Genomic DNA, 19,328 nt, shown 5'->3' on the forward strand with positions numbered 1-19,328 from the left:
CTGGAACATAAATTAGCTTGCGATCACAAGCGCGCTCGATAGTTCTGGGTGTGACCCTTCTCCATAAACCGGTGGGTGATTGTGACTCCGAATTCTTTTGCTACTAAAAGGTAAAGTGCAAAAACTATGCGATTCCTATTTTGTCCCGAAAATTATCTGACCAGAACCGAAATGTGGTTACTCCATTTTGTTGGACTTTTTGTTTTATAAATTGATAGAGGCAACTAGAGAATTCATTTGCTCCACGTTTAGCGATCGCTTCATGCCACATATAGCATAAAGCCTCTTTTGTAGCCAATTCACATACGGTAAAGTTAAAGGTTGACCATTTTCTTTTATAGTAGAATACACTTACGTCTCCATGAGGTGTAACTAAAACTTTTTCAAAGTCGAAGGTAGCTGCAACAATACTGTTATTTGACTTTGCTGCATCCTTGTCCTGCTGTTTTAAATGCCGGGCAGCTTTTTTTGCAGCTTGATGTTTTAAAAAAGTAGATTTTTCTTCTTCTGTTGGAATTTTTTTATTTAAATAGACGTGACAGATATCGCAGAGATCCTTTTTAGGTTTATGAAAGCCAATGTTGCAATTGGCATTTAACATTTCACGATATTGTCGTTTTGTTAATGCTTTCGCACGATATTTTTCACCGTCAATCCATTCACAATGCAAGGTAAACATGCGAGATGCACTTTTAATACCTTCCAAATATAATTTCTTTGAATTTTTTCTGATATAATGGGATTCTACTAAAGGAAACGGTTTAACGTGATCACATACGCTTCTAATCATCTTTTCGTTTAATACCCTGTGTTTGTGAATATATTTTCCTCGTTTATCTTCTGACATTGTCATTTCCCCATCAAATTTTTTCCACGCAGTTGTCACGACTCGCTCTCCTGTAGATAAAGTATTTAAGAAAATAGTCTTGCATACCTTTGTTTTTTGTTTATGCTCGCTTGGAAGATAATAGTGAAAGGTATTTTTGCGTTCATGTTTAGTTACTTCTGTAGTTTGGCGACGTTTTGGCACTTTTTCGGTAAACCTAACAACAAATTCCCATTGCTTTTGTCGATCTCCAAGATTCCAAAACTTTTTAAAAATATCATTTCGCTCTCTATCACTAAATTTCGTGTAGCATTTTAATCGATAATTTTCTTTACATGAATCTTTTAACAGCTTTTCCTTTACGTGTATTCCTCTGTGATTAATAAAGCTTTTTCCTTGGTTTTTTAAAGTTTTTCTCGTATTTACCATTCAATTTTCTTTATGTAAAAGTCGTTGAGCATAGTTTTACATTTTGAGACTTAATTATGATAGATTAAAGTATTTAAATAAAACTAATTTCTTGTTTTTTATTTATTATTATTATTTCTATTTAAAAAACGCGGTGGTCACAATAAGTCCTCTGCCCAAATGAAAAAAAAAACTACTAAAAGAATAGACACAATCATATGCTCTGAAACTTATAAAACACCATTAAGTTATACTATAAATATCTACTTGTGAAAATTCTCAAAACATGGTGTTGCACAAAGTGTAACTTTGCATACTTTACAAATTATTTTAGATCTTTTGACCTCTTTCTTTGTGCTGCAGAAGCGGCATCGTTTCCTAGTAGCTGCATTGTAAGGCATGTGATGCCCAACATTTCTCATTCTCTGCATACTTTACAAATTATTTAAGATCTTTTGACCTCTTTCTTTGTGCTGCAGAAGCGGCATCGTTTCCTAGTAGCTGCATTGTAAGGCATGTGATGCCCAACATTTCTCATTCTCACTTCATCTGCCACACCATACTGGCCCCCTCTCTTATTTTTGAAAATGACATGGTCTCTAATCCTGGTGGAAAAGTTGTTTATGAGACTTCGAGCCAATCTTAGACGGAACTCCTTGTGGCTGCTACTGCTTGTCTTGTGTGTCATACTATACATAATATATGCATTTATGCAGGCCACTTCCAACATAAACCAAAATAATCTCAACCAATTTTTCTTTGTTGATTTTCTCCCTATTAAGTAGGATGACCTTAAATGATCTAGCCTATCTACACCCCCCATATTTCTAGTGTATTGTTCAATTGCATATGGGCAAATCATTGGTGCTTTTTGGCCATCCTTTTGGGTTCGATGTATAGTAACTACTTTTTTAGGATCATATGCTGTGGTACATATGTATACATCTTTTGTGTCACGCCACTTTATTACAGACACCGGGTCTGCATACTGTAACATGAATTCCCCAATCTTCAACTTGTTTTCTCTTTTGTCGCCTTTATGTGGTAAAAGACATGTTGGTAATCCTTTTCTGTTCACTCTGACAGTACCAACTGCCTAAATTTTCTTCCGATGTAGCATCTCCATCAAAGGCAGGCTGGTAAAAAAATTGTCAAAAGCTATTAGGGTGTCAGCCTGCACCGTTCTGCACAACTCCATGACTACTTTGAAACCAAGTCCTCCATCTCCATCTTCATTACTTTCACATTTGCCACTGTAAACATTGAATTGATGTAAATACCCAGTTTCAGAGTCGCATCTTGCCCAGACCTTGTAGCCTCTTTTGATCGGCTTTTTTGGCATATATTGTTTCATGGTACTTCTACCCTTAAATTTGATCATACTTTCATCGATTGATTGAGTCTGGGACTATCCTTAAAACTTTTATTCAAAATATCCATTACTTGACGGATTTTACCCAATTTATCATACCCTACTTGAGTTCGCTGTAGTTCTCTGGCTCTGTCACTTAAGTGCAAGTTTTCTGTGATTTTTTTAAAACGTCTGCATGTCATAACTGCACTTATGACTGGGTTATGGTAGAATGGGTCTGTAGACCAATAAAGTTCTACATCTGGCAGAGGATGCAAACCCATCATTATAACTATTCCCAGATAAGCTTTTATTTCTTCTTCTACAGTTGCAGTCCAATTTAGTGACAACATGAACCTTGCATATTCATTTGTATTCTTTGTTATGATAGTGATTATTTCACTGGGAAACATATTTTCAAAATAGTCAATTGGAACACTTCGGTTTGTGTAAACTTTGTTGGATTTCAATTTGTTTTTGAAGTCTGGAGCTGCAAAATTAGACGTATCCAGCGACCACACCCTATTTTTTTCAATTAATTCCTGTAGAGTTTCTAACTGTGGTGCACGAGATGATGTTTGTTGGACAACTTCTTGTGGTAACTGAAAACAAACATTCCAAAATAAAGACATCTAAAAGGTAAACCTAATAATATATGACCTTACACTAGCTGTATTAGTATGATAGGTTATGGATATAGTTGTTACCTCTAATGCAGGATGAGAAGCCAATTGTTCTGTTTCTATTGATGAGGATGATGTTGGCTCTTGTACAATCATTGATTGCACAGGATCTTTCATTATTGTGGATGCAACGAGTCTATGATTAGCCATTTCATTTACATTTATTGAAAATGATGGTGGATGTGGATCTGGTATTGGTGGTGTACAGACCCTATCTTCTTCCAAGATGTCAAATAGCTCAGAGCGTGTCAGTCCTTGTAAATTGTCCAAAGCTTCATTTATAGGAGGCATTGGATAATTTTCATGCATTGTACTTCCATCGTCATCTGAATCGTCGTCTGAAGATGCACAAATCTCTCTCAAAGCCTTCTCAATTTCATTATCTCGAAGATTTCGAGTATAAGGACACTGAAATCAAGGAATTTTGAAATAAAATAAGTTGATTTGGAAAAAAATTGGCGGGCGGTGGACGTATATGGACCACTTAGTTTCCACGTTCATAACTCCATCATAAACAAATCCTAAGTAAAAATAAAACAATTTATACCTTTTATGATCCATTAACTTTCTAAAAAGAATGCAACAAAGCACTTACCGTATTTTTTTTCGACATAATCACTTAATTTGCTTCAGCCAAAGGTCAAAAACACACAATAATACGATCGAAAATGTTGAGACCATGAAATGTCAAAAATTTGTTTGAATGACACTGACAGTGGCACTGGTTTAAAATTGACAGTTTCATAGACAATATTCGGAGAGGCCTAAGCGGACTCCAGGAGTTCTCTGCCCGTTAGAAAAAAATAAATTATGAAGTGGTTCATATTCGTCCTAAGGGCAGTACAGTATTGATGCATGGGTGGTGACGGCATGGTAGTTTTATCTGAAATATTATGGTCGACAACAACATTACTTGATATTTGATTTTCAAAGTTACTTGACGTAGAAACAATAGGCTCATAATTTTTGGTTTCCAAAATATCTTCGTCATTGAATACATCACCAAGTAACTCCTGCCATTGAATAATTTCATTTTGTACCGATGCTGGAATTGGAGATTCTCGTTTGCCTGAAAACATATTTAATAAGTTTATCAACTAACTAGCTGACCCGGCGAACTTCGTACCGCCTTAGCGTAACAATGATGCACTACTTTATTTTGTATAGCTGACCTCTCTTAGGTATGAGTACCTATTTAATTTGAACTGGAATCTATAATATCCTCCATATATAAATTAATCCATAATTCCCTGGTCTCGCTATACCTGAAAAGGACCTTACTAATTTAATTAAATAAAAAACAAAATATATATTTTCATATTAGTGTTTATTCCATAGGATTCAATAATTCCACTAATGTTTTTACAAATCGCTATTGAACAACTTGGCATTTTTAAGTAAACACAGCTCAATACCACGCGCGCTCTAGAAAGCAACTAATAGTCTCTGTACCCTTCACTGCTTCTCTCTACTCTAATGCTTTTTGATAAACTATATTTTTAGTTTTAAGTTCTGGCGCGTAAATAAATAATGTTGATGGTTTTCCGACACGGGAACAGGCGACATATAATTGCGATTTATTTATTGACATTGCAAATGCAAGCCGCAATGGAAACTGTAAACGCTTAAAGCTGAATGGCATGTCGTTCGGTATCATAGGGATGCGTGGGATTAAAACATCTTCGCCTTTGTACTTCCCTTTCAAAATTGTGGCTTCGATGACATTGTTCAATAGTTTCTTCACCGCAAGCCGAGTGCCATTACACAGACGTGGCTGGTTTATGTTCCGTAACATAATAATTACTGATCCTATTTTTATTCGCAGATTATGAGGTGGTAAGCCGGACAATTCCAGCGAATTTAAAAATTCTGTTGGATAATTGACAACTTCATCTTCATTATTAACGGAATCAACTGATTTGTAATTCTTCAATTCGCCAGCTATTTTCTATTGAATCTGAAAATTTATTTCGTTCACATCAACATTTTTTGCGGCCAATATAACACGTTCGCTTAACCAAACGTGATTTACGTAATTTTGAGCAATGTTTCGGAAAACCATCTCCATGAGTTCGGTCTTTGATTCACAAAAGTTACAAAAATTGGTAGGGAATGTAATGTATCCAGATGATGTATCAACAGCAATATTACCATTACGAATATCGAGAAGTTGTTTGGAAAACACTTCTCCAGACTGGTCTTTCTGCAATTCGACTCTCATGTTTATACTCAATTTAAGTGTTTTAATGTATTTCCATAAAATGGACGACTTCAAACATGCATTTAGTTCATCAGCTGGCGTTGAGCGTGGAACAACTGGCAATATTTGTCGAAAATCACCTGCCGATAGTATCATTGCACCACCAAACCGGTTTTTGTTATTCTAATGCCTCCAAAGATTTTTGCGTACTATCGTGCATTCATCCCAAATGATCAATCTGGTTTGCTGCAGCACTTTGACCATGGCAGAATTCCTCGAAAGGTTGCAAGTTGGAGTTTCATTTATTTGAAGGTTGAACGGCACCTGTAAACAATTTTTTGTGTTAATAATATAAATTTTAAGTTAGTAAACATATATTTTAATGTAGTAAACATATTGTGAATAATTTACCTGTAACTGGATTTATCATCTTCATTGAAAAATGATAGCATTCTTCACCTTGCCAAAATAAGATAGGATATTGTAAGGCATCATATGATTGATGTGTTTCAGACACACGCTGAAGCTGATTGTTCCGCCGATGTAAAACAATGTCTCGGTTTTCTAAATTTTCACCCACGACAACAATAGCCACTTCATCAATTGTTGGCGCATTAAAACGTGCATGTTGTCCTGCAGGCGCCTTATCGGCTCTGATGACAATTTTGTCATTATATGATGGCATGCGGTCTAATGCAGTTGTGAATAATGCAACTAATTCATTGTGTTGATGGAAAAATGTTTGAAGTTGTTCCACAATGGATCTTTTCACTGAGTTGTTGTGTGCGCAACGCTGATCGACTTCTCTTGCTGAATTGCCCATAAAATATATTTGCAAAAATTTATAGTCTTCATCAGGCATTGGCAATAAGGAACCTGTTCGATGATATATTTGACCCTGAATCTGCAAGAATATTAATATGTATATAGGCAATTGTATAGCAAATTGTACCAACATGTGGCTCACAAAATATTGCCACAATACTTTACATCATTTTTTCAAATTAAAACTACTTTAAACCTCGACATTGAACAGCCTTCCATTGCAGCTTTAGGTAGTAGGCTTTACCAAGTATTGGAATACCTTGCTCATGCCACTATGAAATACAACCTGTTATAAAATGTTGCTGATTAAGTCATTGGATTATAGACTATTATTATGTATTTGACTTATTGTTTACAAAATAAACAAATTACTGGCTCAACATATTTTGCACCAGCTACATGGTTGTAAAACTAAAAAAAATGTTTGCCATTATACTTACTTTGAAAGTAGGCATAAAATTGTCTCGAATAACTTTTGTTGCCCCAAATGATGTCATTTGAAAGCAATTATTGTACTGCTGGATATGAGTCAAAAAATGATTAGAATCTTGGCCAATTCCAGAAACCAATGAATGTAGTGGCTCTGGTGGCGGTACCAATGGCGTCAATTTGACTTGGCCGCTGGCGCAACACAATCCAGGGGCTTCATTTTTGAATTTCAATGCCTTGCAATGTGGACACACAATATTCATTAGTCCAATAGCAACAATTTGCTCTGAACTGTAATCAATTGCCACATTATAATTGAATGCAGCTCTGTGGGGATTAAACACAACATTTCTATCTTGATATCGATTCCATTCAAGTTGGTACTACCGATATAATTTATTTCACAAGGACAAATAACAATGTCGAATATGGCACATCCTACAATTTTTATTGAAATATTCGGTATATTTTTAAAAATGGATACGATTATGTATTTTAAATATTCTATCATTCAAAAATATATAGGATATTGATAAGAGCTATATAAGTGTTAAAATAAATAACCATAAATACCTAATTCTTCGTATTCACATGATTACATTTTTATCAGGACTATTTTTACTTTCTAATAACTGTCCTTTATATTGTTCATTTCCTAGTTTGACGGCCGATTGGCGCAGTGGACAGCGACCCTGCTTTCTGAGTCCAAGGCCGTGGGTTCGATTCCCACAACTGGAAAATGTTTGTGTGATGAGCATTAAGTGTTTTTCAGTGTCTGGGTGTTTATATGTATTTTCTAAGTGTTTGCGTTTGTTTTTCGTAAATAAAAAGCGAATATTTAAAGTATGAGCTTTACTTCGCGTGTTAGTCACAATGTTTTTTTTTTTACAGCGATAAGTCAAGATGGCGTTATACAATTCAAAGTTGTTAGTTGCGTCCACGTATTTGGCGTAAAACCGTACGTGGACCAATAGAAGCCCACGACGTCATTTATTGCGTTCCTTTACTGCCGTATGCTTAGACATGCCCCCGGCCTTGGAACCCTTGGCTTCCAACTGCCTCACTGGTCGTTTGGGTCTGGTGTTCGTCCGGGTCGACCAACGGGCAAAGTTTGGTATAAGCACGTCTTATTAGTCCAGAAGTTGTTTGAAGTTCAGCTACTCTAGCTACGCCGTCCTTGCCCGGTATGTTTCTGACGACTCGTCCAAGATGCCATCTTAAAGGAGGAAAATTGTCCTCTTTGATGATGACCAGCGTATTGGGCTTGAGATCTTGTGTGTTCTCCCTGCACTTCGTTCGCGTCTGCAACTCGGATAAATATTCTTTGGCCCAGCGAGTCCAAAAATGTTGTCGAATTTGTTCGACTCGTTGATATCGGTCAAGTTTGTGAGTAGGCGTATCCACCAGGTTATCGCAGGCAGGCGCTGTAAGCGGACGGCCAACCAGGAAGTGAGCGGGGCTAAGTGGGAGTAAATCATTAGGATCGGATGACATCTGTGATAGAGGTCGGGAATTAAGGACTGCTTCAACTTGTGTTAATACCGTGCTGAATTCTTCGTAAGTGAGATGTGCATTACCCACCACGCGACGAAGGTGGTATTTACACGACCGTACTCCTGCCTCCCACAATCCTCCAAAATGAGCAGCGTAAGGGACGATGAATTTAAATTTTATTTGTTGCTGATTAGCATAGTCGATAATTTCTGAGCTACATCGTTCAAAAAATTTAGTGAATTCGTTCATAAGACCGACGAAATTTCGGCCATTGTCGGAATAAATTTCTAATAGCCCAGTCATATTAGGGCTTTCACCTCGGAATGAAAGATAATAAGCTGCAAATTGGTATGAACCTTTGTTTTGTCATTCTAAATGTTGTCTCAAAAGTCACAATCGTTATCGTGTCCGCGTCTCAAGATATTCAAGGTCAAAGGTCACAAAAATCGGTTTTTCGCGAATATCTGGCTTCCTATCGGTTAAATGAGATTTGCATTTATTATAAAAGTTGTAGGCTATAAAATTCCCTACAACTTTTGTTTAAACCTTTTTTTTCATACGACCAACCGTTTTGAAGGTAGAGCGCGAAGTGCACATCGTACAGTCATATACGGCCTAATGCAAGGTCAAGCGTGAGTTATGGTTATCAGTACGTTATAAAGTCAATTATTTACTTGGAAATTATAATTATTAAACAATGCCTATTATTTATGTACTAACTATTAATTATTTATATTTAATTAAAGTAAGTAACTTGATTATTTATATATAATTATTCATATTTAACTATTTAAGTATAAAATATTATTAATTCTGGATTATATATTTTAGTTTTATTTTAAGTTAAAATGATAGTAAGAGTATATATTTTACACATATTTTTATTTATTATTAAATACGGCATAATATACATTTATCAAAATGTGAGTTCAAATATCAAAAGTATCTTTGTTGATTTTAATTGTAATGAAATTGGAAATGGAAGCTAATTATCTTCTTCTTCTTCGTCTTCTTCTTCTTCTTGTCGCTCAAAAATGTTCGATTCATTGTCATCATCCTCATTATCTGTCATGTTCATCTCCAAACCTTCCAGAATATCGGGATCATATGTATTTTCTTCATCGGGATTACTTGGATACAGTGAAGCGTTGAGGCAAGCTTGTCCGTTGCACTGGCCGCAAGCTAAAGAACATTGTAGCCCTGATTTTTTGCATCCACAGCGGGAACCACAACCATTTTTGCAATTGCAAAATATTACGTTTAGTAGTTCGGCTGGTGCTGGAGGTAATAACGTTCGTATGGGCTCCAGGATTTCATTTTCAAGCATCCAGCCCCATTCTTGAGGTTCTAAGTCCTTCCCTAACCACGTTTGAATCTGGTAGTAGACACGTTTTATGTGTTGATGAGCTGCTACACTTGTTGGTGGAAGTGTTGACAGTTGTACAGGTTTATTTAGTTTTGTAAATTTGATGAATTGCGTGTAGCGGAAATGATCAATGTTGTCCTCAGATTTTGGAGCATTATATAATGCCAACAAGATGCGCACTCCATTTTCTAATAATGTTTGTTTTGGGTAGTTTTCTTGTTGAAATACTTCCACCAGTTTATCTAAATCAGGAATTTTTTCCAATGCTCTAGTAACAGTTTTTTTTCCTTTTTTAAATAGCGCAGAAGTCGTGTCACAGCCACTGAATGCGTGTAAAAATAAAATGTGCTTTTTAGTACGAGGATATTGGTCAAAACTTTTAGTAGAATATATTTGTGTTTTGACATTGCCTTTGCCAACTTTTTTCAAAAAAAATTCCTGATGATGTGACTGAGTACGTCCAATTAAAATAACGAGCAAATCGATATCTTCTCCTATGATGACAGCAGTCATCATAGGAGATAAGGCAATAGCTGTGTCAATGATGAGAACATCAGCATCATCTCTGGCTTGTTTTGTTGTGATATTAACAGTTTTAAATTTTTCAACAAGCATGTCGATAATTTTTTTTTTATTAGACCGATTTGATAAAAAATTTTCTTGACTGATTGGCACAACCATTGTTTCGTCAAAACAAACTTCATATGATTTTGAAAGTGCAGCAGTTCTTCTTCGTTGTTCCAGTGCTTTAATATTTTTACTATAGTCCGAATATCCGTCAAATACAACAACAATTGCTGAGCCATTATGTGTTTGTAAATATTTAATGTACTTATTTAAAATAATAGAGAAAGTATCGTCTTTGCTCCATACGACGCGATGCAGAAGAAATCCACCATCGATGATGTATGTTACATTATTTTCATCAAGATCGATAACGACAGGCATCATATTGTCATATAATGTTGCTTTCGTGGTTTTTCTCATGCCATTACTATCAAATAAAGAAGTCGGATACGGGCTTAGTTCATACTGAAGATATTCTTGTAAATTACTTTCAAATTTTTTGCTTACAGTTATTCTCTGGAAAAGTAACATTGGATCTATAGAAACTTTACAATCATTAATTTTGACAGATTTGTTAATGGCTGAAAGCGGTAAAACCTTATCGACGCGTTTTAACTTTATTTCGTTGAAGTTCAAACCAGTTATCTTTACCATAGATTGCAATCCGATTTCATGGGCTCGGTGACAATTAATTTGGTCATTTCCAACGATTCCTGAAGCTAAGGATACCAACTGATTCGTATTTGGAAAGGGATTATGAAGCGTAAACCAACCAACCAGTTCATTTACATCAGTATCATCCCTTTTTATTCGTGAATCTCTAGCATCAACATGTTGGTCCACAGAATCTAAAGAAATGTTACAAAACCGTTCAATTTCTTCACAAATTGTATTCGTGGCATACATAGCATATACCCACTTACATAGAACACTTTCTTGTGTACTTCGGCCTCGAGATACTCCTCCTTCTGTCTTCATAGATTTCATCAGACTTTGACGATTACCATGTCTGTCCATGTACCAGAATTGAATTTTTCTGTTCGTTTTACAGTAAAGAATCCGTTTTTAAAGTTCTCAAAAGCCTGTTGATCCATTGTCTCCTCAAGTTTTAACATATCTTGAAGATACAAATGAGCTGATTTCGCATATAGGAAATGACCACCAGCATGAAAATAGGGCAGCATTTTTCGCACTGCATCCAAATGTTCTTGAAAAAGTCCCAGCCTTTCAGCGCGAATGAAATCTAGGGCTATTGATACCATTTCAAAATATTGCACCCATAACTGTGCCGTGGGACCTCGAGCTTTTAATTCTTTTAGTTTATCCTGAAATTGATCAATTAACGAGTTGGAGCTGCTCGTACATCCTTCAACATCTTCGTAGGAAACATCGCGACTAGTTATCTGTTCAATTAACTCATCTAACACACAATTTTCAATTTTCATCTCTTCAAAAATCTTTATTGATAATGCAAGTCGTAATAATATATGGCCTCTGATACTTCTTGCATAAGCGTGACCATTCAACATTTTGTCGACCGAATTTGTAGCATATATTTTACTTAAAGCTTCCTTGAGACCACTACAGTCCATTACATGTCCTATGCATCCAAGAAAAGACATGAGCATATGAAATCCTCCAAGTTTGACAACTGTTTTAGACAAGTCTGAGTTTGCATCTGACGCAGCAACCATTTCACGTGCTTTTGAGTACAGGGGCTGATCAAATGTAATTATGCACGTTTTTTGTTGATGTGACTTGGCAATATTTATAGCACTATGTAAAGTTGTATAAATTGTGTCTAAATTACTGGCAGGATGATCAATGAAAGGTAGAAATATAACCTGAGAAGAACCTGAAAAATTTTGATTATTTTTCGTAAGTTGTTGAAGATAGCCATTCCACCCTGGCAACGGTGAAAGATTCTTCCATTTTCCGTATAACCACAACAAATCAACTGCATTAAATTTTTTTTCAATCAGTACTTGATCATCATGTAGATTTTGGACTTGAATCTTGCTGTACCCAGGTACAACTGGCTTTTCATATGCTAAAAGAGATACATGTGATATTGCTGCTAACTCTTTTGCACTCGGTTTAGTTGTACATTTTTTTATGCGATCATCATAAATTACAGCATCTTTCGGAGTAATTATTTTTATCATTCCCATAACGTGAAGAGTATTATTACCGTCAAGAGTACTGACATTAATATCTGCATTGTCTCCAACATATTGTACCAACGCACCAGACTCTGATGGTAAAATACGAGGTTGTGGATGGTAAACTGATGAAACTTCATACTGTATGGTATTACTATATGATGCAGCAAATCCTAAAGATGATAAAACATCCAACAATTTTTTAGACCCATATCTTCTGTGAAGAAATACGGAAAGGCCCAACAGTAGCTGTGATGAAAATGAACGTTCTCGTATCGAAGCCATTATTGCGTGGCTAATAGATGTGCATTTCGTTTTTAAATGATCTACTTGTCCTTTTCTATTTTTTAATATCATTTCTTCCAAAAAATGTGATAATGTTTTTGGTATTTCTTCATTAATACAATCTAGCATTTTATTCGGAGGTGGATACGTTTTTGTTTCAACTACAGATGATCTGATGTCTTCCCTAATAATAGCCGCAGCAGCTTCTACAATCCGTAGACGTTCTTCTACAGGAGTACTTTTTTTATTTTCGTACCAAGCTTTTGATAATACGTTAAGCTGTGTATCACGGAAAGATATAATTGTAAATGATCCAATTTTTTTTGTGATTATTATATCAGTTAAATACTTTTGTTGTAATTTTGTAATAATTGTCTTATCGTCAGGTATGTATTCCGTAGGGGCATCTTTAAGTTCTTTCAAAGTAAATTGAGAATCTTCATTATTTTCTATATAATAAAAAATCTCCTTCATTGCTTGAGTGACTTGATCATCTTGGCGAGGCTTTTTATCTGCAGATGGTACTCGGGTTAAAAAGTTGGTATAGCAAATAGTATGATACTTTGCTTCAGCAGCGATCAAATCATACTCGTAATATATACGTTCCTTTACTAATTCTCCTAAGGAATCGTTTCGTTCTTCTGCTCTCTTAATTACGTTGTCTTTGAATGCAAGAGTACTTACATTACTTATTGTCCGTCTATACTTTAATTTTTTTTTCTTTTCTGCTATTTCATCAGCTTCTTGGCCACAAAATAAGCATAACTTTCCAAAATCAAAGACTTCATTTCGTTTTTTACGAGGTGCACTTGACGTTGAAGGTTCACTCTCATCTGTGCGTCGTTTTGATGCAATAATAACATTTTTACTCGTGTACACTTTTCGACACTCGGAATGCACATTTACAGAACTTAAAGTATTTAAATAGTCTATATGTCCATCATTTCTTTCAATACTTGCAGTTTTTAAAGTTTGTAAACCACGTACGACATTCACAGAAACACCTTCTGAAAGTTTCTTATCACATATAAAACACAAATCAGCCATAGCTCTTAAAACCGTACGTCCGTAGTTGCAACGGTACAATTTCAAACTAACGAATAATCTTGACTCATACAAAGTGGAGAGAGTGGCCTTGAATACTATAGAACATCTGTCCCGGCAATGAATAGAAAAGGGCATAGGGTAGGGACAAGTATTTCCAGGTATATAAGTATTGAGAAATTTACGCGTTTTAAAGAAAAGATATATAATGTCGTGTTAACTTAAAATAAAACTAAAATATATAATCCAGAATTAATAATATTTTATACTTAAATAGTTAAATATGAATAATTATATATAAATAATCAAGTTACTTACTTTAATTAAATATAAATAATTAATAGTTAGTACATAAATAATAGGCATTGTTTAATAATTATAATTTCCAAGTAAATAATTGACTTTATAACGTACTGATAACCACGCTTGACCTTGCATTAGGCCGTATATGACTGTACGATGTGCACTTCGCGCTCTACCTTCAAAACGGTTGGTCGTATGAAAAAAAAGTTTAAACAAAAGTTGTAGGGAATTTTATAGCCTACAACTTTTATAATAAATGCAAATCTCATTCAACCGATAGGAAGCCAGATATTCGCGAAAAACCGATTTTTGTGACCTTTGACCTTGAATATCTTAAGACGCGGACACGATAACGATTGTGACTTTTGAGACAACATTTAGAATGACAAAACAAAGGTTCATACCAATTTGCAGCTTATTATCTTTCATTCCGAGGTTGACCCCTTTTTTTACCTAATATGACTGGGCTATAAGGGCTTAGATCTACGGGAAATTAAACGATTTAGCGTAAGCATGTAGGCCTTAGTAGTTAGGTCACTAACCAGTTCTAAATGTACAGCGCGCGTTACTAAACAAATGAATATACAAATATACGCTTTAGTAGTTGTCGCACCTTTGCCTTTCCTATTTAGAATGAGTACTGGGCCGGCTAAATAGTCAACGCCGCAACGGTAAAAAGGAAAAGTGGGTGTGATTCTCTCACTGGGTAAATTTCCCATAAGAGGAGTAAGTGTTCGACCTCTCAGGCGCTTGCATACAACGCAATCGTGAACTACCTTTCTGGCTAGATTTCTTCCGCCAAGAGGCCACCAGGATTCACGAAGGTGAAATATAAGCGCCTGCGGGGCAGCGTGTAGCAATGTTTTATGTTCGTGTCGGAAAAGAAGAAGAGTAAAGCGATGTTTGCCTGAAAGTAACATAGGATGTTTTTTGTTGTAATCAAACTCCGAAGAATAGTCCAGCCTACCACCGACTCGCAGAATTTTATCTTTATCAATAAACAAATTTAATTTGCTTAAATTTTGTTTATTTTTTAGGGCGCGATTGTTGGCTATTGACTTGTACTCAACTGGGAACGATTCCAGTTGAGAAAGCCTGGTCAACAATTTGTCAGCTTCTCTCAGCTCATCGATAGTAAAAACACTCGACCGCCTATTCAATTTATTGCGCGTATTATGTATAAACCTCAAAGCATATGCAACGGAGCGTCTTAAGCGGCTGAACTGAGAAAATTGTTCGAAATCAATTATAGAACCATATTCGAAGTTTGATCCATCACGAGCTATAAGAGCTGTCACATCAGTACCCTTGGTTTCAGGCAAGTCACTTGGCTGTTCCTCATATGTGTAAAATGGAGGTACGTTTTTAGAGTCAAATTCACTATCGCGTAGAAAGGCTGGCCCTTCCCACCACAACTCAGAGGAAGCGAGGTCTTCGAGACTAAAAACCCCACGCGAAACGATGTCGGCTGGGTTCTCTCTTCCGCTTGCGTGACGCCACGGAAGCTCCTTCGTCAAGTCGTGAATTTCTATAGTCCGATTATGAACGAAAGGTTTTAATAGTCTTGGTGGCATGCGTAGCCAACCTAAGACGATTGTGGAGTCCGTCCAGAACATTACATGATCAAAGTTGTGGTGAAGGGAATTGCGAACCTTATCATACAGTCGTGCACCCACGAGGGCTCCTAGCAATTCCAAACGTGGGATACTGGTGGTTTTCAGGGGTGCAACTTTGCCTTTGGAACAAAGTAATCGTACTGTGGCCGTTTGATTATTAGTATTTATTGATCGTATATAAATGCACGCGCCGTAAGCTAATTGCGAAGCATCGGTAAAAATATGCATCTCTGTATACATAGCATACATATCTTTAACGTAGCGAGGTACGCGTATTGTTTTGAGTGTCGGAAGAGACGCAAGAAACCGGTTCCACTGACGTGCGATATCGTTAGGCACAGTGTCATCCCACTCTAACTTCAACAGCCATAATTGCTGTAGTAACATTTTTGCTGTCAAAATAAAGGGACTTAAAATACCTATGGGATCAAAAATTTGTGATGCGTATGATAATATTTTACGTTTTGTTATAGTTTGATTGCAATCGGATTCAAACTCGGTATTGAAATAAAATTCATCGCTGTCATTAAGCCAGCCTATACCTAACGTTTTATGACTGCTGTTTTCATTGAGCGTTAGTTTTTTACAAGCGCGTGGCGATGTGCTTGTAGGTATTTTTATCAATGGTTCGAATTCATTACACGTAAAATTAAATATCCACTTTCGAAGTGGGAAGCAGCCAGATCGTAGCGTAGTAGATGTTTCTTCGCATAATTTCATTAAATTATATTTATTATCAGAGCCCGTGATCATATCGTCGACGTAAAAATCTTCGTTTATTATTCTGCGAACATCGGCGTTCGTAGAATCGTTTGCTAGTTGCTTTAAACAACGAACACTTAAGCAAGGCGCGGACGCGGTACCATAGGTAACAGTATTCAAGCGATAAATACTAAGCGGCTGTGTCGGATCGTCTCGCCAGAGAATCAGCTGGAGATCGCGCTGCTCTTCATGTACCAGGCATTGGCGATACATTTTTTCAATGTCCGCGCATGCAACGTACCTATGATGTCTAAACCGTAAAAGGATTGAAATTAAATCACCTTGAATAGGAGGGCCTACAAGCTGTATATCGTTATAGCTCAGGCCCGTGCTGGAGACCGCGCTGGCATCGTACACAACGCGGACGGGCGTCGTCCGACTGTCGCGAAGGACGCCTCTGTGCGGCAAGAAGTAGTGAGGTTTTCCGTATGTTGTAATGCGCGTCATATGACCTAAGCTTTCGTATTCATGTAAAAATTCAGCGTATAATTTTTTGTAAGCGGGTTCGCGTTGTAACCGCTTTTCTAAAGCTAAAAATCGTTGTTCAGCTTGAGAAAATGAATCGCCTAACAGGTCGGGTGATGCTTTTAATGGTATCCTAACAATAAACCGTCCCTCTCCATTCCGCGTCGTGGTACGAGTGAACAGGTCTTCGCAGGCACGTTCAGCATCTGTGCGTGTATCCCGATCCCTAGGCAGCTCTTCGACTTCCCAGAATTGGCGTAGTTGCGTATCTATAGATTGCGAAAAATTACACTGGATAATACTATCATTATGAGTATTCAATTGGATAGGTCCCGATATTACCCAGCCTAGTTGCGTTTTTGTAAATAAGGCCCATTAGGTAACCTTATATTACCTTTGTTTAATAAATCCCAAAATTTATCTGCGCCTATCAGAATATCAATTTTTCTAGAATCAAGAAACTGCGGGTCTGCTAGCTGTACACTACTGGGAATACAAAACTTAGTGCGTTCATAGTGTACAGCGGGCAACGTAGATGTAATTTGCTTCAACACAAAACATTGAAGTTTGGTGATGTAAGTAGTAACTCGTGATTTTATCTCAATGTCGCACGATTTAGTACATTGCGTCACAGAGTTACCTACACCCCTAATTTCGTGAGTGGACTGTTTAATATCTACCCCTAACAATTTGCAAAAAGGTTCGCTTATAAAACTTCGCTCACTACCGTTATCGAGCAAGGCATATGCTCGTAGGTAAGCATCTTGTCGATTTCGTACCTCAATTAACGCAGTGGACAATAAGACCGGTTGTAATGATCGATGTGTGCGCTTATTTAGCAAGTGTGCATTGTTTGCATAGATGCTCGGATCCGCGGGGTTGAGGTGCGCGGAAGGAAGTGATACAACCGCAGGGACTGCGCCCGAGTTCATTAACAGTTGCTGGTTTTCGAATGACGAGTGAAGCGTTATAGACCTACTAGCTTTGTTTTTAGAGTCGTCTTGGGGGGCTTGCGGACAAATAATAGAATTGTGCTTCTTCGTGCAAAATCTACACACTCCGTGTTTGCAAAAATCGATTGTGTGATTGGCATAACGCAAGCAGTTTTCACACAATTGATTGTCGCGAATAATTTGTAGCTTCGATTCCAAATTAGAGTTAATAAATTTTTCACAAGCGTATAGTCGGTGATCAAGTTTGCACATAATACATTTCTTAGGCGCGAAGTGACTATTGTGCGGCTTACTGGTGGAAACATTGCATTTGTGAGAACTTGTGGTTGCTTTTGAGTTATTTTTTATCTCCTTTGTAAACTTTATATTTTGTGTATTGTGTGAACCTTGCAATGTTTCTAACGTATCCGCTCGGTGTTTAAGAAAGCTAATTAAGTCACTAACTTTTAGCTTAGAATCATTATTTAATGAGGTGCCCTTGAACTGTTCCCACTCGCGCTCGGTGATTTTGTCTAGTTTTGACACAATAATGAATATAATTAACGTGTCCCAGGTATCGACTGGCTCACCGAGAATTTTTAGCGCACGTAGATTCTTTAAAATTGTATCGATAAGAGTGCGTAATAATGTGGGAGACTCCTTACTTAATGCTTGAATGTTAAATATTATTTTTATGTGATTATGAACTAGTAGTCTACTATTGTTATATCTGTTTAATAAGAGTTCCCATGCAATTGAATAATTGTCGGAGGTAAATTCTAACGCGTCTATAACCAATTCCGCACTGCCCTTCAAGGACGATTTTAGATAGTGGAATTTCTGTATATTATTAATTTCTTTAGAGTCGTGAACCAAAGATAAAAACGTATCACGAAATTCCAGCCAGTGTTCGTATGCCCCGTCAAAGGACGGTAACGTTATGGTTGGTAATTTTACAGATCTAAACGGATTGTTAGCGCATGATTTAGAACAAGAAGTGACCTCACTGCTACTACTACTGCTATTCAACTTAAGCTCTGCCTGAGAAATAGTGCTATAATAGCAGTCCTCGAACTGTTCCCTTTGTGATAGTTGTTCGTGAAAATCACACTCACGAACAGTTTCTTCAATTTTTGATTGGACGCTATTAAAATCACGGTACAGATTCGTGGCACCATCGATTCTTAATTTAAGGTCGATTTTATTCTGAGCAGATGCCTGACTTTCATCACAACAGGTAATGAAATTTGCAAATTTTGTTAGTCTGTCTTTAAGGATGCCACGTTTCTTGACAAATTCTCGTACTACCAATTCCAATTTATCATCGCTAAGGCCTAATTGGGGAGATTTGTCTCGACTTGCCATTGTGGAGGATTGTAAAACCAGGTGTACTTACGGTTGATGGTAGCAGCGAACACGTTGCCAAGCGAATGCGACGTGTTCTACGCGTAGTATTCTAGTGCACTAAGTGGATCACTGAAATCAGATATATAACACCATATAACACAAGTAAAGATAGGATCGGATAATTGGTGGATGGTTTGACCGTACCGAAACGCCGATGTGGTCCGCGGCCAACAGCTCCTGGACCTCTTCACTGATGTATCGAT

The 19,328-nt window shown here is 36.9% G+C and overlaps 1 protein-coding gene across 1 annotated transcript; it reads right to left on the bottom strand.

Annotated features, from left to right (window-relative positions):
* Positions 1-7,619: 7,619 nt before the first annotated feature.
* Positions 7,620-16,607, bottom strand: LOC120636501. Its single transcript, XM_039908006.1, has 2 exons — positions 15,596-16,607; positions 7,620-8,216 (listed from the first exon to the last, which is right to left on the bottom strand). The coding sequence occupies exons 1-2, from the start codon at positions 16,532-16,534 to the stop codon at positions 7,740-7,742; spliced, it is 1,416 nt and encodes a 471-aa protein (XP_039763940.1). The 5' UTR covers positions 16,535-16,607; the 3' UTR covers positions 7,620-7,739.
* Between the last annotated feature and the right edge of the window lie 2,721 nt (positions 16,608-19,328).

The sequence above is a fragment of the Pararge aegeria genome, chromosome Z (genome assembly GCF_905163445.1).
Source record: "Pararge aegeria chromosome Z, ilParAegt1.1, whole genome shotgun sequence".
NCBI lineage: Eukaryota > Metazoa > Arthropoda > Insecta > Lepidoptera > Nymphalidae > Pararge > Pararge aegeria.